General features: G+C 44.4%; 1 protein-coding gene across 1 annotated transcript; it reads right to left on the bottom strand.

The window, feature by feature from the left end:
- Window positions 1–7,332: 7,332 nt before the first annotated feature.
- On the bottom strand, window positions 7,333–19,083 carry LOC108795779 (probable E3 ubiquitin-protein ligase HERC4; the record flags this gene model as incomplete). The annotated part of the gene is made up of 3 exons (XM_018567079.1): window positions 18,885–19,083; window positions 11,610–11,912; window positions 7,333–7,492 (listed from the first exon to the last, which is right to left on the bottom strand). Coding segments are annotated over exons 2-3 (386 nt in total), but the record flags the coding sequence as incomplete, so codon positions are not given.
- Between the last annotated feature and the right edge of the window lie 337 nt (window positions 19,084–19,420).

Below are 19,420 nucleotides of genomic sequence, written 5' to 3'. Positions count from 1 at the left end.
TAAAGAAAACATAGAAAACCGGCGCACCGATCTAAGTGCAGTATAAAGTGACTATTTAATAAGGGTAAAAGTAATGCACTTACAGGATATTAAAAAACATCTCGCCTGTCACGCATCAGATGAAAGTCCCATCTCAGCTGCTGGTACGAGATTGCTATCAGGATAGGGAGAAAGCAGAGTCCAGTTCAGTCCAGAAAGATCCCAGGACGCCTGTGCTGGAAGACACAGGTCTGATCCAGTGGCTGAGCACTGCTGTGGCTGGTTCTCCTCAAAGCAGGGTCACAGCTGCTGAGTACTTCCGGGGTGTCAGGTGTTGCTAGGCAACGCGTTTCAGATGTTCACCTCCTTTGTCAAGCCTAAGGGTGGAGTGGGCAGAGTCCTTTATATAGGGGAAGGGGGGAAGCACTGAGCGCTTTGGCGCCAACTAGTGAGAGGAAACCAATAGTGGTAAATAGCTGCCAGGAATGCATCATAGAAGTGGTCGACTACAAAAACATAATAGTAATAATATTAAAAGATTAAAAAATTGTAAAATGATCATGATAAAATAACGATACAACGAAAAATTTTTTAAGATAGTAAAAGACCTACATGGAGCAAGAGAAAATTAGTCAATCATTGGTGAAATATTGGTAAGGGGCCGAAAGCATGTACAGTACGCATGGATGTAGATGCATGGTATGCATGTACAATGCGCAAAAGGTGCAAAAAGAATCTTTTTAGATTTGGGGAAAAGATATATGTTTAAATTTGGGGGACCTATTGAGGGGATATTTATTAGGAATGTAGGCCACATTTATGTGCAGTACGCATAGATGTAAACGCATGAACAGGTGTGAACACCATGTGAGAGAGCAAAAAGGTGTATTCTTTGAAATTTGAGGAGAAGATAAGGGGGGCATAATGCATGAATCTTTATTGCATGTATGCAAGTTAATAGCAAAATGGAGGGCAACATGCGTGCGCAACGCACTTGGATGAAAGTGCATATGTATGTATGTGCATTGCACAAAAGTGCATGATCATAGGATTGTACTGACGTCTAGTTCCTCATTTAATCCATTAGGGTTTAGTGTATTTAGTGTATAGATCCAGTATGTCTCCTGGTTACACAGTTTGCGAAATCTTTCCGCAGGGGACATACTGCTAGGGATGTGTTCAATTGCAAATACTGCTAGGCCCACTGTAGATTTATTATGTTTGGTGGCAAAATGTCTTGGTACACTGTGGTCCTTGGAGCCCTGTTCTATATATCGTCGATGTTGTCCAAAACGACAGCGTAGTGTCTTGGTGGTGCACCCTATATATAGAAGGCCACAGGGGCAAGTTAGACCATAGACAACAAATTCTGTAGAGCAGTTTAGAAACTGGGTAATGGGATATTCTTTCCCCAAACTGTCCCAGAAGGACGATTGTCCATGTGTGATGAATGCACATGTTTTGCACCTCAATTTTTTACATTGGAAGATGCCTTTCAGATCTCCATAAAAAGACAGGAGGGGTATGTGGTCCTTATCTGCATTAATCTTGCTAGGGGCAATTTTATTCCCTATGTTTGGGGCTTTTTTTAAAATGACCTCAGGGTTCTTAGGGAGTTCCGGGCCTAATTCTGCAACAGGATCCTGTACTAGGCCCGGAACTCCCTAAGAACCCTGAGTCAAATAGTCACTTTATACTGCACTTAGATCGGTGCGCCGGTTTTCCATGTTTTCTTTACAGTGCTGTTATATGGATGTTTCCCTATCCAACCAACCAGGCTGCAGGATCGGTGCATACATCTTCTCTGGAGTAATTACCAGTATAACTGGAGTTCATTTGATACTATCCATATATAGTCCATAAACAATCGATCTTTTTGCGCAAGTTGAGGATTCTTTTTCATATTAAATATTTTAACCACTTGCTGACCAAGCGTTTACACCCCCTTCCCATCCAGGCCATTTTTCAGTATTCAGCGCTGTGGTACTTTGACTGACATTTATTCCGTCATGCAACACCTTACTGAAATAAAATATTTTGGGGGACAGATAGAGCTTTCTTTTGCTGGTATTTAATCACCACTGCGGTATTATTTTTTACTATATTAAGGAAAAATTACGTTATAATACATTTATTCTTACCCAATTTTTTGGTAAAATATAAAAAAGACGGGGTCACGTCGGGTAAATAGACACCTAACATGTCAAGCTTCAAATTTGCACGCACCCGTGAAATCACAAAAAACTACCATACCCACAATTGACCATAGGCGACGCTTTAAAAGCTTTTACCGCTCATCAGTTTAGTGTTATCAGTGATTGATGGCCCTAGAATTATTGCTCTCACTGCGACGTTCGCGGCGATATATAACATGTGCGGCGTAATGGGCGCAATCGACGCATGTTTGCACGCGTGTATGAATGGGCGGGGACTTTAGAAAAAAAATTAGTTTTTTTAATTATTTTTCATGTGTGACTTTTTTTTTGCAACTTAAATTTTTTTTTCCTTTTTCACTTAACTTTATTGTTATCACATAGGGGACTAAGAAACCCCCCTATGTGATAGCAAAGATATGCGGCAGGTACTCTTTATGGAGACATCAGGGGTCTCCAAGACCCCTGTCACCTAGGGACCCCCAAAAAGCACAGATCTGCTTCATCAGCTTATGAAGCTGGAGAGTGACACAAGAATGCGGAAGTGATGTAATATACTGACACGGAGAGGGGACCGGATGGAAATCGTGTGCCGATCTCCCTCTGATCCCCTGTCAGAGAGCCACCATGCTGGTCCCGGGATCCCACCGGGCACAGCGGAGCTTGGGACTAGCGGAACGGGGGAATGCGGAGGGGGGCGCTTTGATTGGCACCCCATACAAGCGATCTGCCGGCTCCATAGCTTGTATGTAAACAGGCATGGCCTGGTCTGTGTCTCTTCCGATGCCCACAGCCGATACAGGCGGGGGAGAGCAGTAGGATCGGCGGTGACAGATTGCAGCAAGGAGAGGCAGAGTCGGTGGCTGAGCAGAGTTGCGCGGGGGGGAGAATGACGGGACATCTGAGCCGAGTTGCTGTGGTGGGGGAATAGGACGTCTGAACAGAGTTGCGCGGGGCACTGGGAGGAGGAGGGGGGTCAGCTGAGCTAAATCAACTAAATCGATAATGAGAATTGTCTACAACGATATCGTCCATTTCGATTAGTTGTTGCAGCCCTAATGCCAACTGTCATTTTAAAGGAGTATTGGCCATCCGGATCCTGGAATCTGTCCACCCCTGTACTACACTGACGCTGGCTTCACAAAGTTCTGAGTCACCAACCTGTAACAAGTATGTATATGAGGAAATTCAGCATAATGTAAGAAGGCCTTATCTGCATTTTTGTTTCAAGTTAGCAACTCAAATAATTGAAGCAAAAGAATCAACATGGCAGCCAGGCCACTAGAATTAGCAGAAGGTGAAATAGGGCTGGCAACTTTTTTAAAGTTTTCCATTAGGAATAGTTTTCTTACGGGACCTCTCAAAAAATGCATGTATGTTTGTTTAAAGGGCAAAGTTGTGTATCCTCACACTTTTCTACTGTTAACATAGGTATGCATGAGCTGCAGAACTCCGAAAGCAAGCCAAGAAGGGCTTCCCCACCCCCTGCCTGCTAGAAGATACCAGAACATACGAAATGCCTTAGGCTATTAAAATAGCCTCAGACAGTGGGATTCCATAGCCAGCAGCAAAGACACACATCAGCATGCAGAGAATATTTCCAGAAGGGTGCAAAGACTCAAGTGTCAATTCCCTAACTTCCTTTTTATACCACAAACCTTAAAGGAGAACTATGAGGTGAGTGAAAATCACTCATCCTCAAAGTTCGAGCCGACGTGCGACAATAAAACTGTCACACATCGGCTCAATTGATCGGGAAGTGAGCAAACGCATACCGTTGCTAGCTCACTTCTCGATCATCTCCCTGCAGCGAGCGGTGACTGTCAGTCATCCCTCCCCACAGGGATTCCCACCTCCCCGCTCCGATCCTGCAGCGCTGACTGGAGGAACGGACAGGGGAGGGCACAGCTGAGTGGATCTCGACAGTAATATCGGGATTCGTCCCGGCTGCGGTGGTCTCAGTATACCGAAAGCTGTAGCTCGCGATATATATACTGAGCTTTGGTTCACGGGAAGAGGTTATTATATGTCCTCCTGTGACCCTTAAGAAAACTATGGGGAAAAACACTTACCCCATAGTTCTCTTTTAATAAACAATACTGAACCACGTCATCCACGTGCAGATTAATTTTGTTCCAAACCTCTAGCTCAGACTTCTGTTCCAAACTTCTCCAATGAAAAGTGATTTTTCGTACATTTATTGGAACATGGACCTCTAAATAACTGTCCAAATATATCAGTGTATCAGGAATAGGTGGCACTCATATCTTTTGTTCTGCTGACAACAGTAAATGTTTGGATTTCTCATCACATTCTGTTTTGGTGTCAAAAGGTCATAAAAAAGGAGAGTAAAAAGGTCATTTAAAAAAAATGGTTAAAAAAAAGAGTAAATCCACCAAATTAGAGACATACAGAGTAATAAAAAAAACTTGACAGGGGTTCAAATCCTTTCCCACTCTATCCAAAACCACATAAGCAATTATATAAAAATCTAGAAAGTAAGCACAAAAAGGGGCGCCTTCCTGGTGCAGATCAATTTTATTTCAGTAGATGAAAGTGAAAAACCGAATGGTACTCACAAAACATGAAAATCACACAGCCATGGGAGAGCTGACAAGCAGTAAGATGTCCACTAGGCAATGCCAATGTGTGGTGCCGTTAACGCGTTTCCGGGGCACGCCCCCTTCATCAGTGAGTACCATTCGGTTTTTCACTTTCATCTACTGAAATAAAATTGATCTGCACCAGGAAGGCGCCCCTTTTCTGCTTACTTTCTAGATTCTCAGCTCTCCCGGCTTCTTTGGGGCAGCGTCCTGCAGTGTGCCTGAGAGGATTTCCCACTGGGGATTGATCGTCCGTGGCGCTTCATTGTTTTTATTTAATTATATAAAAATACATAAGCAGTGATTGCCATCAGAGAAAACCACAGGCAAAATGAAATGCAATCCAAATCATGCCTTTTCCAGTTCAGGCTGGCCCTAAGCTCTCCTGCCTTTCGAGCATCCCTGTTGGCCAATGTAACTGTCCCTCACAAAAAAAGGGACCAATAAAGAGGTGGCATAACAGGACCAAGCCTGAACTTTGCAAGAATAGATGAGGTTTGCTCCTCCCGTCACCTTAATATACCACTGGAGCTCCCCATATTTCCGGTCAAAGTTTAGTACTTATGCAGCAAACCTGTTACTTTGCCCAGCTTGATATACAGGAAAAGCTTGTTGCATTTATCACAATTCCTACCACATTTGAAGAAGATGTTCCATATCTGTTGTTTTGCCCAAAATGAAGTGGAGAGCTATGCAATGCCTTACATCATACAGATAGAGGAGGCGCAGAATAATTCAGCTATGCCATTATCAATACATCATTAAATTCATTTTTGTAATGCAAGCAGTAAAGGTTGCTGAATATGACCTGATATTAGCCTCTTGCAGTCCCTGTATAGTACACATCAGAGAGGAGGAGGCCGAAGCACCACAAATGAAGGTATTTGCACTGCTTTAATTTAAAAAATACATTTATTGATGTATTAATGATTACCAAGCTCCATTCATTTGTGTTGTTTTTTATCTGCCCAGACTTCCGATTTAGCTACAGGCAGTCCCTGGGTTACAAACAAGATAGGGTCTGTAAGTTTGTTCTTAAAGGAGATCTATGGGCTAAGTGTTTTTCCCCATAGTTCTCCTACGGGTCACGGGAGGACACAAACTAGCATCCTCCCGTGACCCAAAGCTCAGTATACCGCGAGCTGTAGCTCGCGGTATACTGAGAGCGCCGCAGCTGGGACGGATCCCGACATTACTGCTGAGATCCATCCAGCTGCGTAATTGACAGCTGGTTCTGCCTATCTTGAGGCAGAGCCAGCTGTACCCGCCCCCTCCCCCATCCGTTCCGCAAATCAGCTCTTGAGGATCAAAGCAGGGACAGGGGGAATCTCTGCAGGGACATGATCGAGCGAAGGGTATTAGGGCTGCAGCTAACTATTATTTTCATAATCGATTAGTTGGCCGATTATTAAGTTCGATTAATCGGTTAATCGGATAAAAAAAAAAAAAAAAGGCTCCAGTGATTGACGACTAGTTTGTGTTAAGATTGTAGTCCATCACGGGAGCAAGCTTGGCGCGGTGGAAGTAAAAAAAAAGTGTGGTGTGCAATATAGTACATTTGACACCTATTCCACCACTATATCCCCGCACACCTGTTCCACACTGCAGCTCCGTCCACCACTGGCTTCAGAAGGTGGGCCCTCGGTTGTCGGCGGGCCAGCGACGAGTGAGGGAGATCGCGTCGAGGAGTAGAGCAGCGGCGTGCGCGGCTTCAGCGTCCTGTGCGGTAGGCGTGACTTACGCTGCCTGTGCCGTGGGCACGGCGGCCGCAGCGGGAGCAGCGTGTGACGTGCTGCTCAGGCCACATGTGGAGCCCGGAACAGCCACGAACAGGCAAATCAATCGATAGCCGACGAATCGACGATCGTAAACGTTGCCAACGTTTTCAATCGTCGATTTTAATCGACTAAATCGATTAACTGTTGCAGCTCTAAAGGGTATGTGTTTGCTCACTTCCCAATCTATTGAGCCGACGTGTGACAGTTTCATTGTCACACATTGGCTCGAACTATAGGGTTGAGTGAAAATCACTCACCTCATAGTTCTCCTTTAAGTTGAATTTGTATGTAATTTGGAACAGGTACATATTTTAAGTGTAACTACAGCCCAAAATGTTTTTTTTACTTTTGGATAGCATAGGGAAGGGTTAACCCTCTGTAACGTTTGTTTTGCTCTCCTCGCAGTGGCTCTAACCCCACCCCATACTAACTAAAAATAAAAATGAAACAAAAAAATTTGTATAGAGTTCTACTTTAAATGCAACTTGGACAGATGTTTGTACAACTTCCTGTAATGTACAGTACCAGGCCCGGAGGAAGAGGCAGGCACTCCTCGTCTGCACATCTAACAACTTCCTGTAATGTACAGGCGGTACAGTACTACAAACGTCGGCTCGAGCACGGGAGCATTGCAATTACTGGAACAGCCTGGGACCTTAGAGTCGTACACAAGTCAGATGTTCTTAACTCGGGGACTAGCTGTATGTAGGAGACTTCAGAAGTTAATTCCATAATACATTATGTTTGATTTATTTCGGAGCATTAACAAGATGAATAATAAGTAAAACTCAAAAACAATTAAAAAGAAAGGCACGTTACCTCGGTATTCTGACATTCTCCTCTATCACAGATAGACCTATCTGCCCATCCTTGGCTAGACCCCAAGAAAACATTTGTCCTTTGTCACTGAGGGCCAGTGTATGTGCTTCCCCACAGGAGACAGCAACAATATTCTGAGCATCGAGAGCTCCAACTTGTTCTGGAAAAAAAAAAAAAAGTAATTATCCTCAATAATGGATACAAGTTAACTAAAAATTATTGAATAAGTAATGTGTCAAAGATTGCCAATATTAGTGTTCATGGCGGTACCAGCTACATGGCCTCCTCAAATTGAAAGCAGACATTTTATCTTAATACTTCTTATAGAAAGTTTCTTTATTACCATTTATAGAGCGTTAGACAACTTTATTATTGCAGATAGCATGAAATCTGGAAGCACAAACAGATGATAAACCGACTCCTCGCCCATTTTTCGATTTAGTTTCACTTTCAGCGGTCTGATCAAAGTGACCAGGATGGGCACTCTCATGACCCGTTCAAACTACATGTGGTGACTGGTGATTTGTAGTAACTGAATACCCCCAGTGACTACTGGGGTACATAGAAAACAATTGTCTTCTACATGCCCGCTTTGCATCACAACACAGGTGTGATCTGCAGAGTGCTATGAAAATATACAGACATGCTTCACCTTTTTGAAGTGCGCTGGACCGCACCACAGTGCAGAACACCGCGGTGTGCGGGGACATAAATGGAGTGAAGTTTCTACATTCCCCAAAATCTTAAAAAAAGAATGTAAATAATGACAGCTCCGGCAGTGTGCGGTGTACACTAACTAAAACATTCAGTTTCAGCAGGCGGGCTAGTGTGAATGGGCCCTCATCGGACAGGGGCATGCCAACTGGTGGAGCTTATAGATGAAGTCAGGCCACTGGAACTCTGAGTTGGCCATACACAGAGAGGCTTGATGTTTATATGTAGTCCCAGGTGGAGGAGTGCACACATTGGAACCATGCTAGTGAATGGAGCCACCACATGGAATCAACTGGATCTATGCACAGATGACTCCGGCAGAAAGATTAATTCACATACAGTAACGCAAGTCACAGTGGCTACACAACTAACATACTTTAGAATTGGGTTTATCAACACATTAGGAGCATGGCTGCCTGGGAGTTTAGGTAGAACTAAAGTCAAATCTTTTTTTCCCCCAATTTTTCAGTTGTTTTTGCCATTTGTGTTCCATTTGAGAGGTTTCCCTTCACTTCCTATCCCATAGCCAGGGCTTGAAAAATTTTAGGGTGTCTCACCAGTCAGTTAGAAATTTCACCAGTCAGCATGACCGGACTATAGCCTTGCAATTTATGTTAACATTTGTTTGGGGACGGATAGAGCTTTCTTTTGGAAGTATATAATCACCACTGCGGGGGGGGCGGGGTGTTATTTTTTTACTATATAATGAAAAAAGTATAGTAAATTTAAAAAAAAAATATGTTTTCCCTACGTTATGTTATAAAACATCTATTCTTACCCATATTCTTGGTAAAATATAAAAGACAGGGTCACGTAAGGTAAATAGACACCAAACATATCAAGCCTTAAAATTGCGCGCCCACAAAATTGCAAAAAATGACCACACTGAAAATTGGCCATAGGCGATGCTTAAAACGCTTTTATTGCTCATCAGTTTAGTGTGGTCAGTGATTAATGGCCCTAAAATGAATGCTCACACTCCGACGTTCATATGTAACATATGCAGCACAATAGGCGCAATCTTCGTTTTTGCATGTAGGTGCACCCGACGCATATCTGCGTGTGTATGTGGGGGGCCGGGGACTTTTAAAAAAAGTTTTTATTTTTTTTGATGCTTCTTTACTTTATGTATTACTTTTTTTTGTTTTTTTACACAACTTTATTGCTATCACAGGGCCGGCCTTAGGCCTTTAGGCGCCCTGTGCGAGAATGCTTTACAGCGCCCCTCAGTGACCACACCCCTCAGTGGCCACACCCTTTAGTGGCCACACCCCCAGTAACCGCACCCATTTATCACCCATATTTTTGGTAAAATATAAAAATACGGGGTCACGTCGGGTAAATAGACACCAAACATGTCATGCTTTTGTTTGTCCTTCTCACACGGAGGATCGGTAAATATCACTGATATTTACCCATCCCCCGCTCTGCCACGCACAGAGCCGCTGTCATCCTGAAACTGACAGGATGACAGCGGCTTCGATCTCCTACCTGCTCGGCCATCCTGACAGCTGCGGGCACGGCTTCTCTCTCCTTCACCGCTCCGCCATCCTGACAGCAGGCAGCGCTCCCTCCTGCGCGGACGAGGGAGCGCTGTCATATCGGAGGGCCAGCGCCCAGCGGTGAGGGGGAGAGAAGCCACCCCCAGGACGAGCTGTGTCGGCCGCACGGCGCCTTTGTTGCAATGGCGCCCTGTGCGGCCGCACTGCTCGCACACCCCTAAGGCCGGCCCTGTGCTATCACATAGGGGAATAAGAAGCCCCCTATGTGATAGCCAATTTACATGACAGGTCCTCTTTATGGAGACATGAGGGGTCACCAAGACCCCTAATGTCACCTAGGGACCCCCAGAGAAGCCGATTAAGCAGAGATCTGCTTCATCAGCTTCTGTAGCTGGATATTGACACTGAATGAAGGAAGTCATGTAATATACATGACTTCATGCATTCAGGGACTGAGAGGAGATCAAAAGGGAGATCGTGTACCGATCTCCCTTTGACCTCCTGTGCCGGTCCCGCACGCATTGGGCACAGCGGATCTCGGGACTGGCAAAGGCAGTAACAGCTGCTCCTATACAAGCGATCGGACGTCTCTAGAGACAACCGATCGATTGAATGTAAAGGTCCTGGCCGGCCATGTAATTACAACGGCCGGCCGGGAAGCTACTGGTCGAGCTCCGCCGTCCTCTTGTCACAGACGAGAGGACGAGTGGATTTTTCAAGCCCTGCCCATAGCAAACAAAAAGTAGTAAGTGGAAATCACTGGTAGTCACTAGAGCAAGTGTCCCCACTGAAAGATTTCCCCTCCTTTCTTATCCTGGTGAGAACTCAATTTTAAAAAAATCACTTTTAGAGTATTTTCAGAACAAATGAAGAACTCAGTATGAACAGGCTACATTTACACACAGCAACATGAAAACACAGACACACACACACACACAGACACAAAGAATTGTTGGGGTAGCATACACTATAACCCCAATAGGGATAGCATGCCCAGTTTAAATAAATTGTATGCAGATAGTAGTGCAGTTATGTGTGTCCACCTATACTGGCGTATGATGAGGATGTAACAGTCAACAGGACAAATATAGAGGGTGAATGAACTTAAACAGGGACAGAGATAGCAATAAAAACCTGACAAGTGTTCTAATCCCTCTGCCCTCTATCCAAAACAAAAAAAGAAATAAAATGTATGGCTTTAGTTCTTTTATAATAGCAAGATTCAGAGCTATGTACCGGAACTGCCCTTATCCAGACAACTGCAAAGGCAATGATTAGGAACCTGAATAATGTACTCTTCTGAGTCTGAAGCCACTGGCAGCCACTATACAGGTGAAACTCGAATAATTAGAATATCGTGCAAAAGTAATTGCAGTAAGTGCTGCAAAAGGGGCCCAAACCAAGTACTGAGTACATATGCATGCTTGTACTTTTCAGAGGTCCGATATTGTTCTATGTACAATCCTTGTTTTATTGATTGCATGTAATAATCTACTTTTTTGAGGTTGTGGATTTGGGGTTCTTGGGGTTTTCATGAGCTGTAAGCCATAATCACAACAATTATGACAAATCACGGCTTGAATTATCTTGCTTTGCATGTAATGAGTCTATCTCATATATTAGTTTCACCTTTTAAGTTGCATTAGTGAAATAAATGAACTTTGCACGATATTCTAATTATTCGAGTTTCACCTGTATAAGGAAGAGGAAGCATTTGTTAGACTTTGTTGATGCCCTTTTTTCTGTAGCAAAGATAATGAATTCTGAGATTGTACACAGCCATCTTCCAGGAGAACATGCAAAGCAGAGCCAGCTTATTCTGCATTTACAGGGATCTCTGAAGAATAGCATTCATTTCTTTGGAAAAAGTTACAAGTGAAAAAGTGAAGCTAAAATCATGAATCTGCATTTTCCTCATTCACTAGAAGATCTCAAAAAGCCCTTACGTGTCTCTATATTCACTGTGTGTTTATCTACCTTTACCGTTTGTATTGTATTGTTAGCAAAAAATTAAAAAATACAGAATTTACAAACAAAAAAAAGAAAAGAAAAAGCCCTTACCTGGCTTTTTCCTGCCTTTGTCATGTCCTAATTGTCCTAGATCATTGCATCCACATGTATAGACCGTCCCATCATCCAAAACAAACACAGTATGCCTGCTGGCACATCCAACATCACGGATTGCTTTATTTAGGAAAAAGTCACATCTTCTGGGTTCTATGACAATTTCTTCATCAATTCCCCCTAGTCCTAGTTGCCCAAAGGAAGCATTTCCCCAGCACAACATGATCAGTGGTCCGGGTATCAGTGATATTCCAGGATTGCGGATAAAAGAGCCTTCTTCTGTAATACCGATATGGAGAGCTAAAAGAGAAAAGAAAACGTTTTATCAGAGAATATAGAAACAAAAGTATAGGGGAAAGGAACAGGAAAGCTAGCGGAAGGTCTGGGATACACAGTTTAATTCACTTACATAGCTGACATTTTCTGAACACCCCACTTACAGGATTTGTAGCATATGAAACAGACTTCCAGTCAGGATGCTTCAAACCCGCTTGCCTTTCTCAGCGCAAGATCACTACCCCTGTCCACATTCCCTTTACTTCGAACTGAAATCAAAGCTAGACTTAAGTGCTATAGAGCAAATAAAGGATAACACATGGCTTGGCAATGCCATGTAAGTGACAGCTCCTTGAGTCAATGCCTCATTCGTTTAGTTTATAAAATATGACTCAGAACATAAAGCTCATACAGTAAACCTGGAATCGATAGCACATGCCAAATGCATGTACTCAGCATGTAAATACTACTGACACTTCTACAGAATAAAAACTATGAGGAAGAGTTTGTAAAATTAAGAGCAGGTTAAAACACCCATTTCTGCACTTGGTGTATTTTTCTCATTATTGATACTAGAAAGCTGCACTTCATGTTTACATATGTGGCTCACTGTATTATAAATCATAAATTATGTCACAAAACCTCTGAGAGACCAACTGCTAAGTGTACTAGAGGTCTAACATAACACCGAACCAGGCTAAATAAAGACGTCTGCCAATAAGAATTTTAGAGCACGCGTTGTAAGCTTTCATATGGATACTACAGATGTGACACTTAACCCTATAAATAAGGCCCCATTCACCCCAGAGCTATCTGTTGTTTGTTTCCCTAACCATGACGTCGCTCAGCAAGAAGAAAACTCCTTATTTTTAAAGGATAAATGCAATTTAAAACAAAAAGCACTTATCCTTTTTTCCCCCTCACCCCTGATCTAAACGATCCCACCCTCCACAGATCTGTACTTACCGAGGTTTGTCTGATGGGCACGGCTCTGTTATTGTTTACATCCACCGCTCCCTCTGCTGGCCACACCTGCACATAACAGCCTCATAGACTTCTATGGAGCTCCCTCGTAGCCAGGAGAGGAAGACTTGCAGTGCTGGAACTCAACAAAAAACAGCGCAGCGCCCCCATTTTTTAATGGTGCTGGTAAACTTCTGAGCATTGTGTTGCTTGTAGTTTGACACCTCTCACCCCATAAAGTACATGAGCTTTTTCCGGCAGAATTGCACATTTTTGGCCCCATGGACTTCAATGGGAGCACCTGAAAATCACCTGTACAATGCGCATAAACAATTGTCTGAAAGCATTCACGTTTAGGTGTGAATGGGGCCTTAAATGTAAATGTAAACCCCAACAATAAACTTCTCTTATTAGCTCACTTTCAGTCTGTTAATATACTGTTATACCTATTTAATCAGTGCAAAAGGGGAAAAAAAAACTGTTGATCCTGCCAGAAATCCAGTGAGCTTGTAACCTCACGAGAACTCTGCAGCATTACCTTAAGCATTAGTATCGGCCTGCCAAGTGTACTTCTGTAAACTACAGACCATTTCCTCCTCCCTATGTTATAGGGATGAGTAGAGGGAGAGGTGTGCTCTAGCCCTAACCCTGCTTCTTCTTTCATTACAGTACAGTAAGTGAGAGTTGTCACCCTAGGACAGGAAGTGTGATACTGGCAGGATCACCAAGTAAAAGGTAAGATAAAAAATCCAGAAAAAAAAATCACTAACACAGCCTGGAAAGTTGCAATATATATTTAACTTTTGTTCTTGGGTTTAGGGCATGATGAGTTGAAATATTAAGTAATAATATTAAAACATTAAGAATACTTGTCACAAATATCAGAGTCTGTAGAATTGTAGGTTAATATAACAGAGCTCGCTCCTTCCTTCCTTCCCTTCCAACAATATGAAATGCATTCTAAATTACTGCGAGCATAAAGCTGGAACTATACCTCCATGCTATGTTCCCACAACCTCCTGCATAGCAGACCAGGACCTCATTCAGATGAGCCTGACATTCCACCGCCCTATGCAAAGCGATCCGCAGTGGTGGCCAACAATCTGGATGTGAAACTACCGCCTCCTGAATGCAGGGGGTTTTTTTTAAATCCCAATGGGAATCTGTACTGAAGTACAGGTTACGGTGCAGTCCCATTCATTTCACCTGCGGCTTTTGACAAGCAGAACCACCTGTCAAATACGACATGCTGCTGATTTTTTGTTGTTGGCCGCAGTGCTGAAATTGCAGGCTCGGGGCGGCAAAAAGGCACATCAACCTTTACTGTGCCCTTACTGCTCGTGTGAACGAGGCCCTAGAGTGGAAGGTTTCAAGCTACAAGTCAATTAGGTTGACAGTTTTTAGGCATGGGTATCCTACACCATATGAGCAAAGCATAGAGAACTCAGTAGGGTAATGATACTCGTACATAGTTCTAAGAGTAGGCAGATGACACTGCAAAATTAAGAACTGTGAATGTGACTTGTAGGGTCACACAAGGCAGCAGGTGTGTGAGTCACAAAACTGGCTGTACAGAATTACTAGAATTCTAGCAAACAGAACAGGTTACTTCCATATATTTCAGCTCTATGCAGTTGGTTGGATATTGCCAACTTCAAGGTTGGTCCAATAAAATAAATAAAAAGCAACCACTCCTATATGTGCAGAATACATTGCTCATTTACCTTTTTCAAGCACCGTGGCCTTCTCTCCTGCCACGTAACGTAGGCAGGCCCTTGATATCATCACCTACAATGCAGGACCAGAAGTGGCCACTGAGGTTGCAATGAATGTGATGACAGCAGTGAGAGGGGGCGGTGACAAGGCCAAAGAAGAGGATCGGCTTTGGGGGACCAGTCATCACTACTGCAACCATCAAGGAGCAATACTGCAAAAGCATGGAGTAAGGCAAGTATAACTCTCTATTAGAGCCCCAATACACATAACTAGCATTATATCCTGCATTTGTAGACTGGGGGTGTCGCGTTACTTTTTTCACTAACCCAAAGTTCCACTTTAAAGCTAAGCTCCAGAATAAGCAAATCTTGTCTAAATACAAGAGCCAGGAGTATTCTAACTGAAATCTTGGTGTGTTTTGTATATGTCTTCCAGATCTGTGCAGTAAACCAGTGTAAGACTTTGCCTCTGTGCAGGAGCTTCCAGCAACAAAGACCAATAACCGGTGCTCTTGTGCAGGGTGGCTGGTCTTGTATCCACCCCCCTCATCTAATTTTCTAGTGGGTGGGGCTTGCTGGGCCCCTCCCAGAGCTCTGCTCAGGCTGCAGCACCGTGATGGCGTCACTTGTAAAAAGTCTGGGTTTGTCATCGAATTGTTAAGTATTTGGGATAATGCGATTGGGTCCTATAATGTATCATCTTATGTGGGTCCCCTCACACCCAGAATTTCCCCCTGGTAGAAGATCTTCACGGTTTATAAAAGTGGAACCATCTCCAATGAAGCAAGCACGTATGAGTAATGGTTTGCTGCCCCCAAAGTCACTGAACCCCGATGACTCCCCTCCTGAAGGCCGGTGGCTAGCGTATCTCCAATTGAAAAAAAAATTCTCGTCACTATCCCCAGTTGGAAGGGTGACAAGAGATTTGACAGCATTTGGGGATCTCGGTGTGAATAAAAGAGAGGGTACGTATAAAATTCAAACTCTGTTATATATATCATTGTAACAGGCATTCCCCAACTGCCCCTGTTATACTAGAATGTAGGAACGAGGATTGGGTGCGGTCCTTTGCCTTAACGTTTAAATCCACAATTTCAAGCCGAGCACAGGAGCGAAACTTCATCCCCACACAGCTACCTCCTCATGTATCACTGGCCCTGCCCTTTTGGATTGTAAGCCCTCACGGGCAGGGCCCTCCTTCAAATCTTGTCTTGGATTGTATTGTGATTGTAATGTCCTCCTTATATTGTAAAGCGCTGCGCCAACTGCGCTATATAAATCCTGTATAATAATAATAAACTTTAACATTGTAACTAGGTGGTATAGGTGTCCAGTTAATCTTCCTAGAGTTTAACCAAGCATACCTAAGCAATGTTGGAGATAGGGGAGGGAAGATGGGACTATGTTGCACATCTGGTGGTCTTGCGATCAGATTTTTTTTTTGTACTGTGTCTGTGTGTTGTGTCCTGTGAATATGTTTGGTCTAGGTAGGGAGGAATTTCCTCCGATGGGACAATGCTCCATTGCATGCATCCAAGTACTCCACTGTGTGGCTAGCCAGTGAAGGCCTTAAAGATGAAAGAATAATGGCATGGCCCCCTTCCTCACCTGACCTAAACCCTGTTGAGAACTTGTGGGACCTTCTTAAACGGGAGATTTACGGTGAAGGAAAACAGTGCACACCTCTGAACAGTGTCTGGGAGGCCTTGGTTGCTGCTGCACAAAAAGTTGATCGTCAAAAGATGAAGAAACTGACAGACTCCATCGATGGAAGGCTGATGACTGGTATGGGCTATATTGGTCACTGATTTTGTTTTTTAAAATGTCAGAAAATGTTTATTTGTAAATGTTGAGCTGTTTATTATTCTCACTTTAACAGATGAAAATAAACATGAGAGGGGAAAAAGTTTGTTTTCCATTTAGTTGCAATAATAATTGTGCACACTAAGCCCTCGTTCACACCTGAACGTTTTGTAGCGCGTTCTACGCTCGAAGAACGCTCTACAAAACGCTCAAAAATATAAATTGCATTGGAGTCAATGGACTCGTTCCCACCTTGCCGTATTTCCGCCCGTCCCGAACGCGCTACAAAACGGCCCACGCCTGAAAAGGTACAGGTACTACTTTGGGCCGTTTTGTAGGGCGTTTTCCATTGGAATACAGCCAAGTAGCCTTCGGAATCGCGCGACTTTTTTACCGCGAATCGCGGTAAAAAAACGCGTGACAGACGCACTTTTGCAATACGCCTAGGTGTGAACCCAGCCTAATAGTTGCCCAATAATTGTGCACATATAGATGTTCTCCTTAGAAAGCCAAAACCTCAGTTTTACTTTCTTCAATATTCACGTTTGAGATTTATTAACATTTTGAAATTAACTGAGAGCACTGTAGTTGTGCAATAATTAAATGAATCCTCAAAAATACAACTTGCCTAATAATTGTGCACACAGAGTATATACTTCTAATGTCTGTATAGGGTCCAGCCCGTGTCAGATTTTAACACCATCTACTGTCATATAAAAAATAAAAAAAACCCTCTGCCTGGCTCTGCACACACACTGTGAAGTTTAGATAAAATGCCTCCTGCACTCTTGGTGGGATTTCCTTTTAATAGCCTGATGCCCAGCCCCGCATTCCAGCTTATTCTAGCAAAATGGAGAAGCACATTTTCCCAAGTGAGCAGGGAAGAGGCTGAATATTTCATTAAAATAGAAAAGTTAAAAGCTGAACTCCAAGCAAACCACTGAATACACAGTGTGCGTGTATACAGTATATATAAAAATAATATAGCCATAACATTATGACTACCCGCCTAATATTGAAAGGGCTCCCTTTGAATATAAAAACAGCCCTGACCCATGGAGGCATGGACCCCACTAGATCTCTGAAGTTATGCTGTGTTGTCTGGCACCAAGCTGTCAGTAGCAGAACCTTTTGTTGCAAGGTGGGCCCCCCATGGATCGGACTTGTCTTTTCAGCACATCCTACAAATGCCTGATTTCATTGAGATCTGAAGAGCTTGGAGGCCAAATCAAAACCGCAAACTCATTGCGTGTTCCTGAAACCATTCTTCTACCATTTTTTGCAGTGCGACAGGCCACATTATCCTGCTGAAAGAGGCCACTGCCATCAGGGAATACTGTTTCGATGAGGGGGTGTACTTGGTCAGGAACAATGTTTAGGTAGGTGGTACGTGTAAAAGTAACAGTCACATGGATGGCAGGACCCAAGGTTTAGCAGCAGAACATTGCCCAACTTATTACGCTGCCTCCGCCAGCTTTCTTTCTTCTCATTGTGCATCCTGGTGTCATCTCTTCCCCAGGTAAGTGACAAACGCGCTCATGGTCATCCACAAGATGTAAAAGAAAACATGATTCTTCTTGCATAGCTCCGTGGTCCAGTTTTGATACTTGCATACCGTTTGTAGGCACTTCTGGCAGTGAACAGGGGTCAGCATGGACACCCTGGCCGGTCTCCTGCTACACAGCCCCTGTTCCCAAAGACTCCTGCCTCACGTCCCTGCACCATGGCTCCCAGAGACCCCCTGACTCCTTCCCTCATGTCCCTGCACCCTGGTCCCAGAGACCCCTGACTCCTTCCCTCATGTCCCTGCACCCTGGTCCAAGAGACCCCTGACTCCTTCCCTCATGTCCCTGCACACTGGTCCAAGAGACCCCTGACTCCTTCCCTCGTGTCCCTGCACCCTGGTCCCAGAGACCCCTAACTCCTTTCCTCATGTCCCTGCACCCTGGTGCCAGAGTCCCCTGACTGCTTCCCTCATGTCCATGTACCATGGTCCCAGGGACTCCTGACTCCTACCCTAATGTCCCTGCACCGTGGTCCCAGGGACCCCTTCCTTCATGTCCATGCACCCTGGTCCCCAGAGACCCCTGACTCCTTCCCTCGTGTCCCTGTACCCTGGTCCCAGAGACCCCTGACTCCTTCCCTCGTGTCCCTGTACCCTGGTCCCAGAGACCCCTAAATCCTTCCCTCATGTCCCTGCACCCTGGCCCCCATTGGTGATGGATGCACTCACATCATCCAGGTACTTAGCACCCAGGAGAATGCAGTGTGACTGGTGGGGAAGATCCTGACTAGTAGGCAGTGATTCCCCTGTGTGACGAATGACTGCATGCAGCTCTTCTGGAATCATGGGTCGGGTGAGATCAGCAGCAGGAAGAAACATACAGAGAGCAGACACCCTGCACAGCACTGATAGCAGCTCACTGTCACTCCTTAGCTGTCAGTGTAACATAACAACAACATGTGTGCCAGCCCCGCCGTATATACATGTGACACACATACACCGGGAACTCACCCGCAGCCTCCACGTCCAACCACAACCCCGGTTCACAGCGGCGCAGTGACGCGTTTCATGTGCGCGATGACCGGGGGAGGAACATTCCAGGGAGTTCTGGGTTACCGGGAGGGGGAGCCGCACCGACAGCTGACGTCACCGTGACGTCATCCTGTGCTGGACGCTGCTAGAAGCTACGGGAACGCCGAGATGCTGTTTACTGTGTCACATGGGATACGGGGGGAGGGGCCGAGAGAGGTGTGTGTATGGGGACAGCGAATGTTCCGGGATTGAGGCTGTATCCGTGACCGTGTCAGGGTATACTTACAAGTCGTTGTCATGTGTCCGGGTCATAGTCAGCTGGACTTGTCCTTCAATATTGACGACGTTTTGCTGCTCACACAAATATCTTCAGTTGTACCGAGTGTCAGGAACAAACCTAATTATTATACCCACAACCTCCCTCTCTGCAGTTACTAAGGCTTTCTTTAATATTTGTGTATGTGTTTTTGTTGTGCCCCATGCACCGCCATTCTTTCCTAGTAGTGATGTGCATG

This window comes from Nanorana parkeri, unplaced genomic scaffold, assembly GCF_000935625.1.
Source record: "Nanorana parkeri isolate BGI_ZX_2015 unplaced genomic scaffold, ASM93562v1 scaffold1005, whole genome shotgun sequence".
Taxonomy (NCBI): Eukaryota; Metazoa; Chordata; class Amphibia; order Anura; family Dicroglossidae; genus Nanorana; species Nanorana parkeri.
This window is presented reverse-complemented; position numbering and strand designations above follow the sequence as displayed.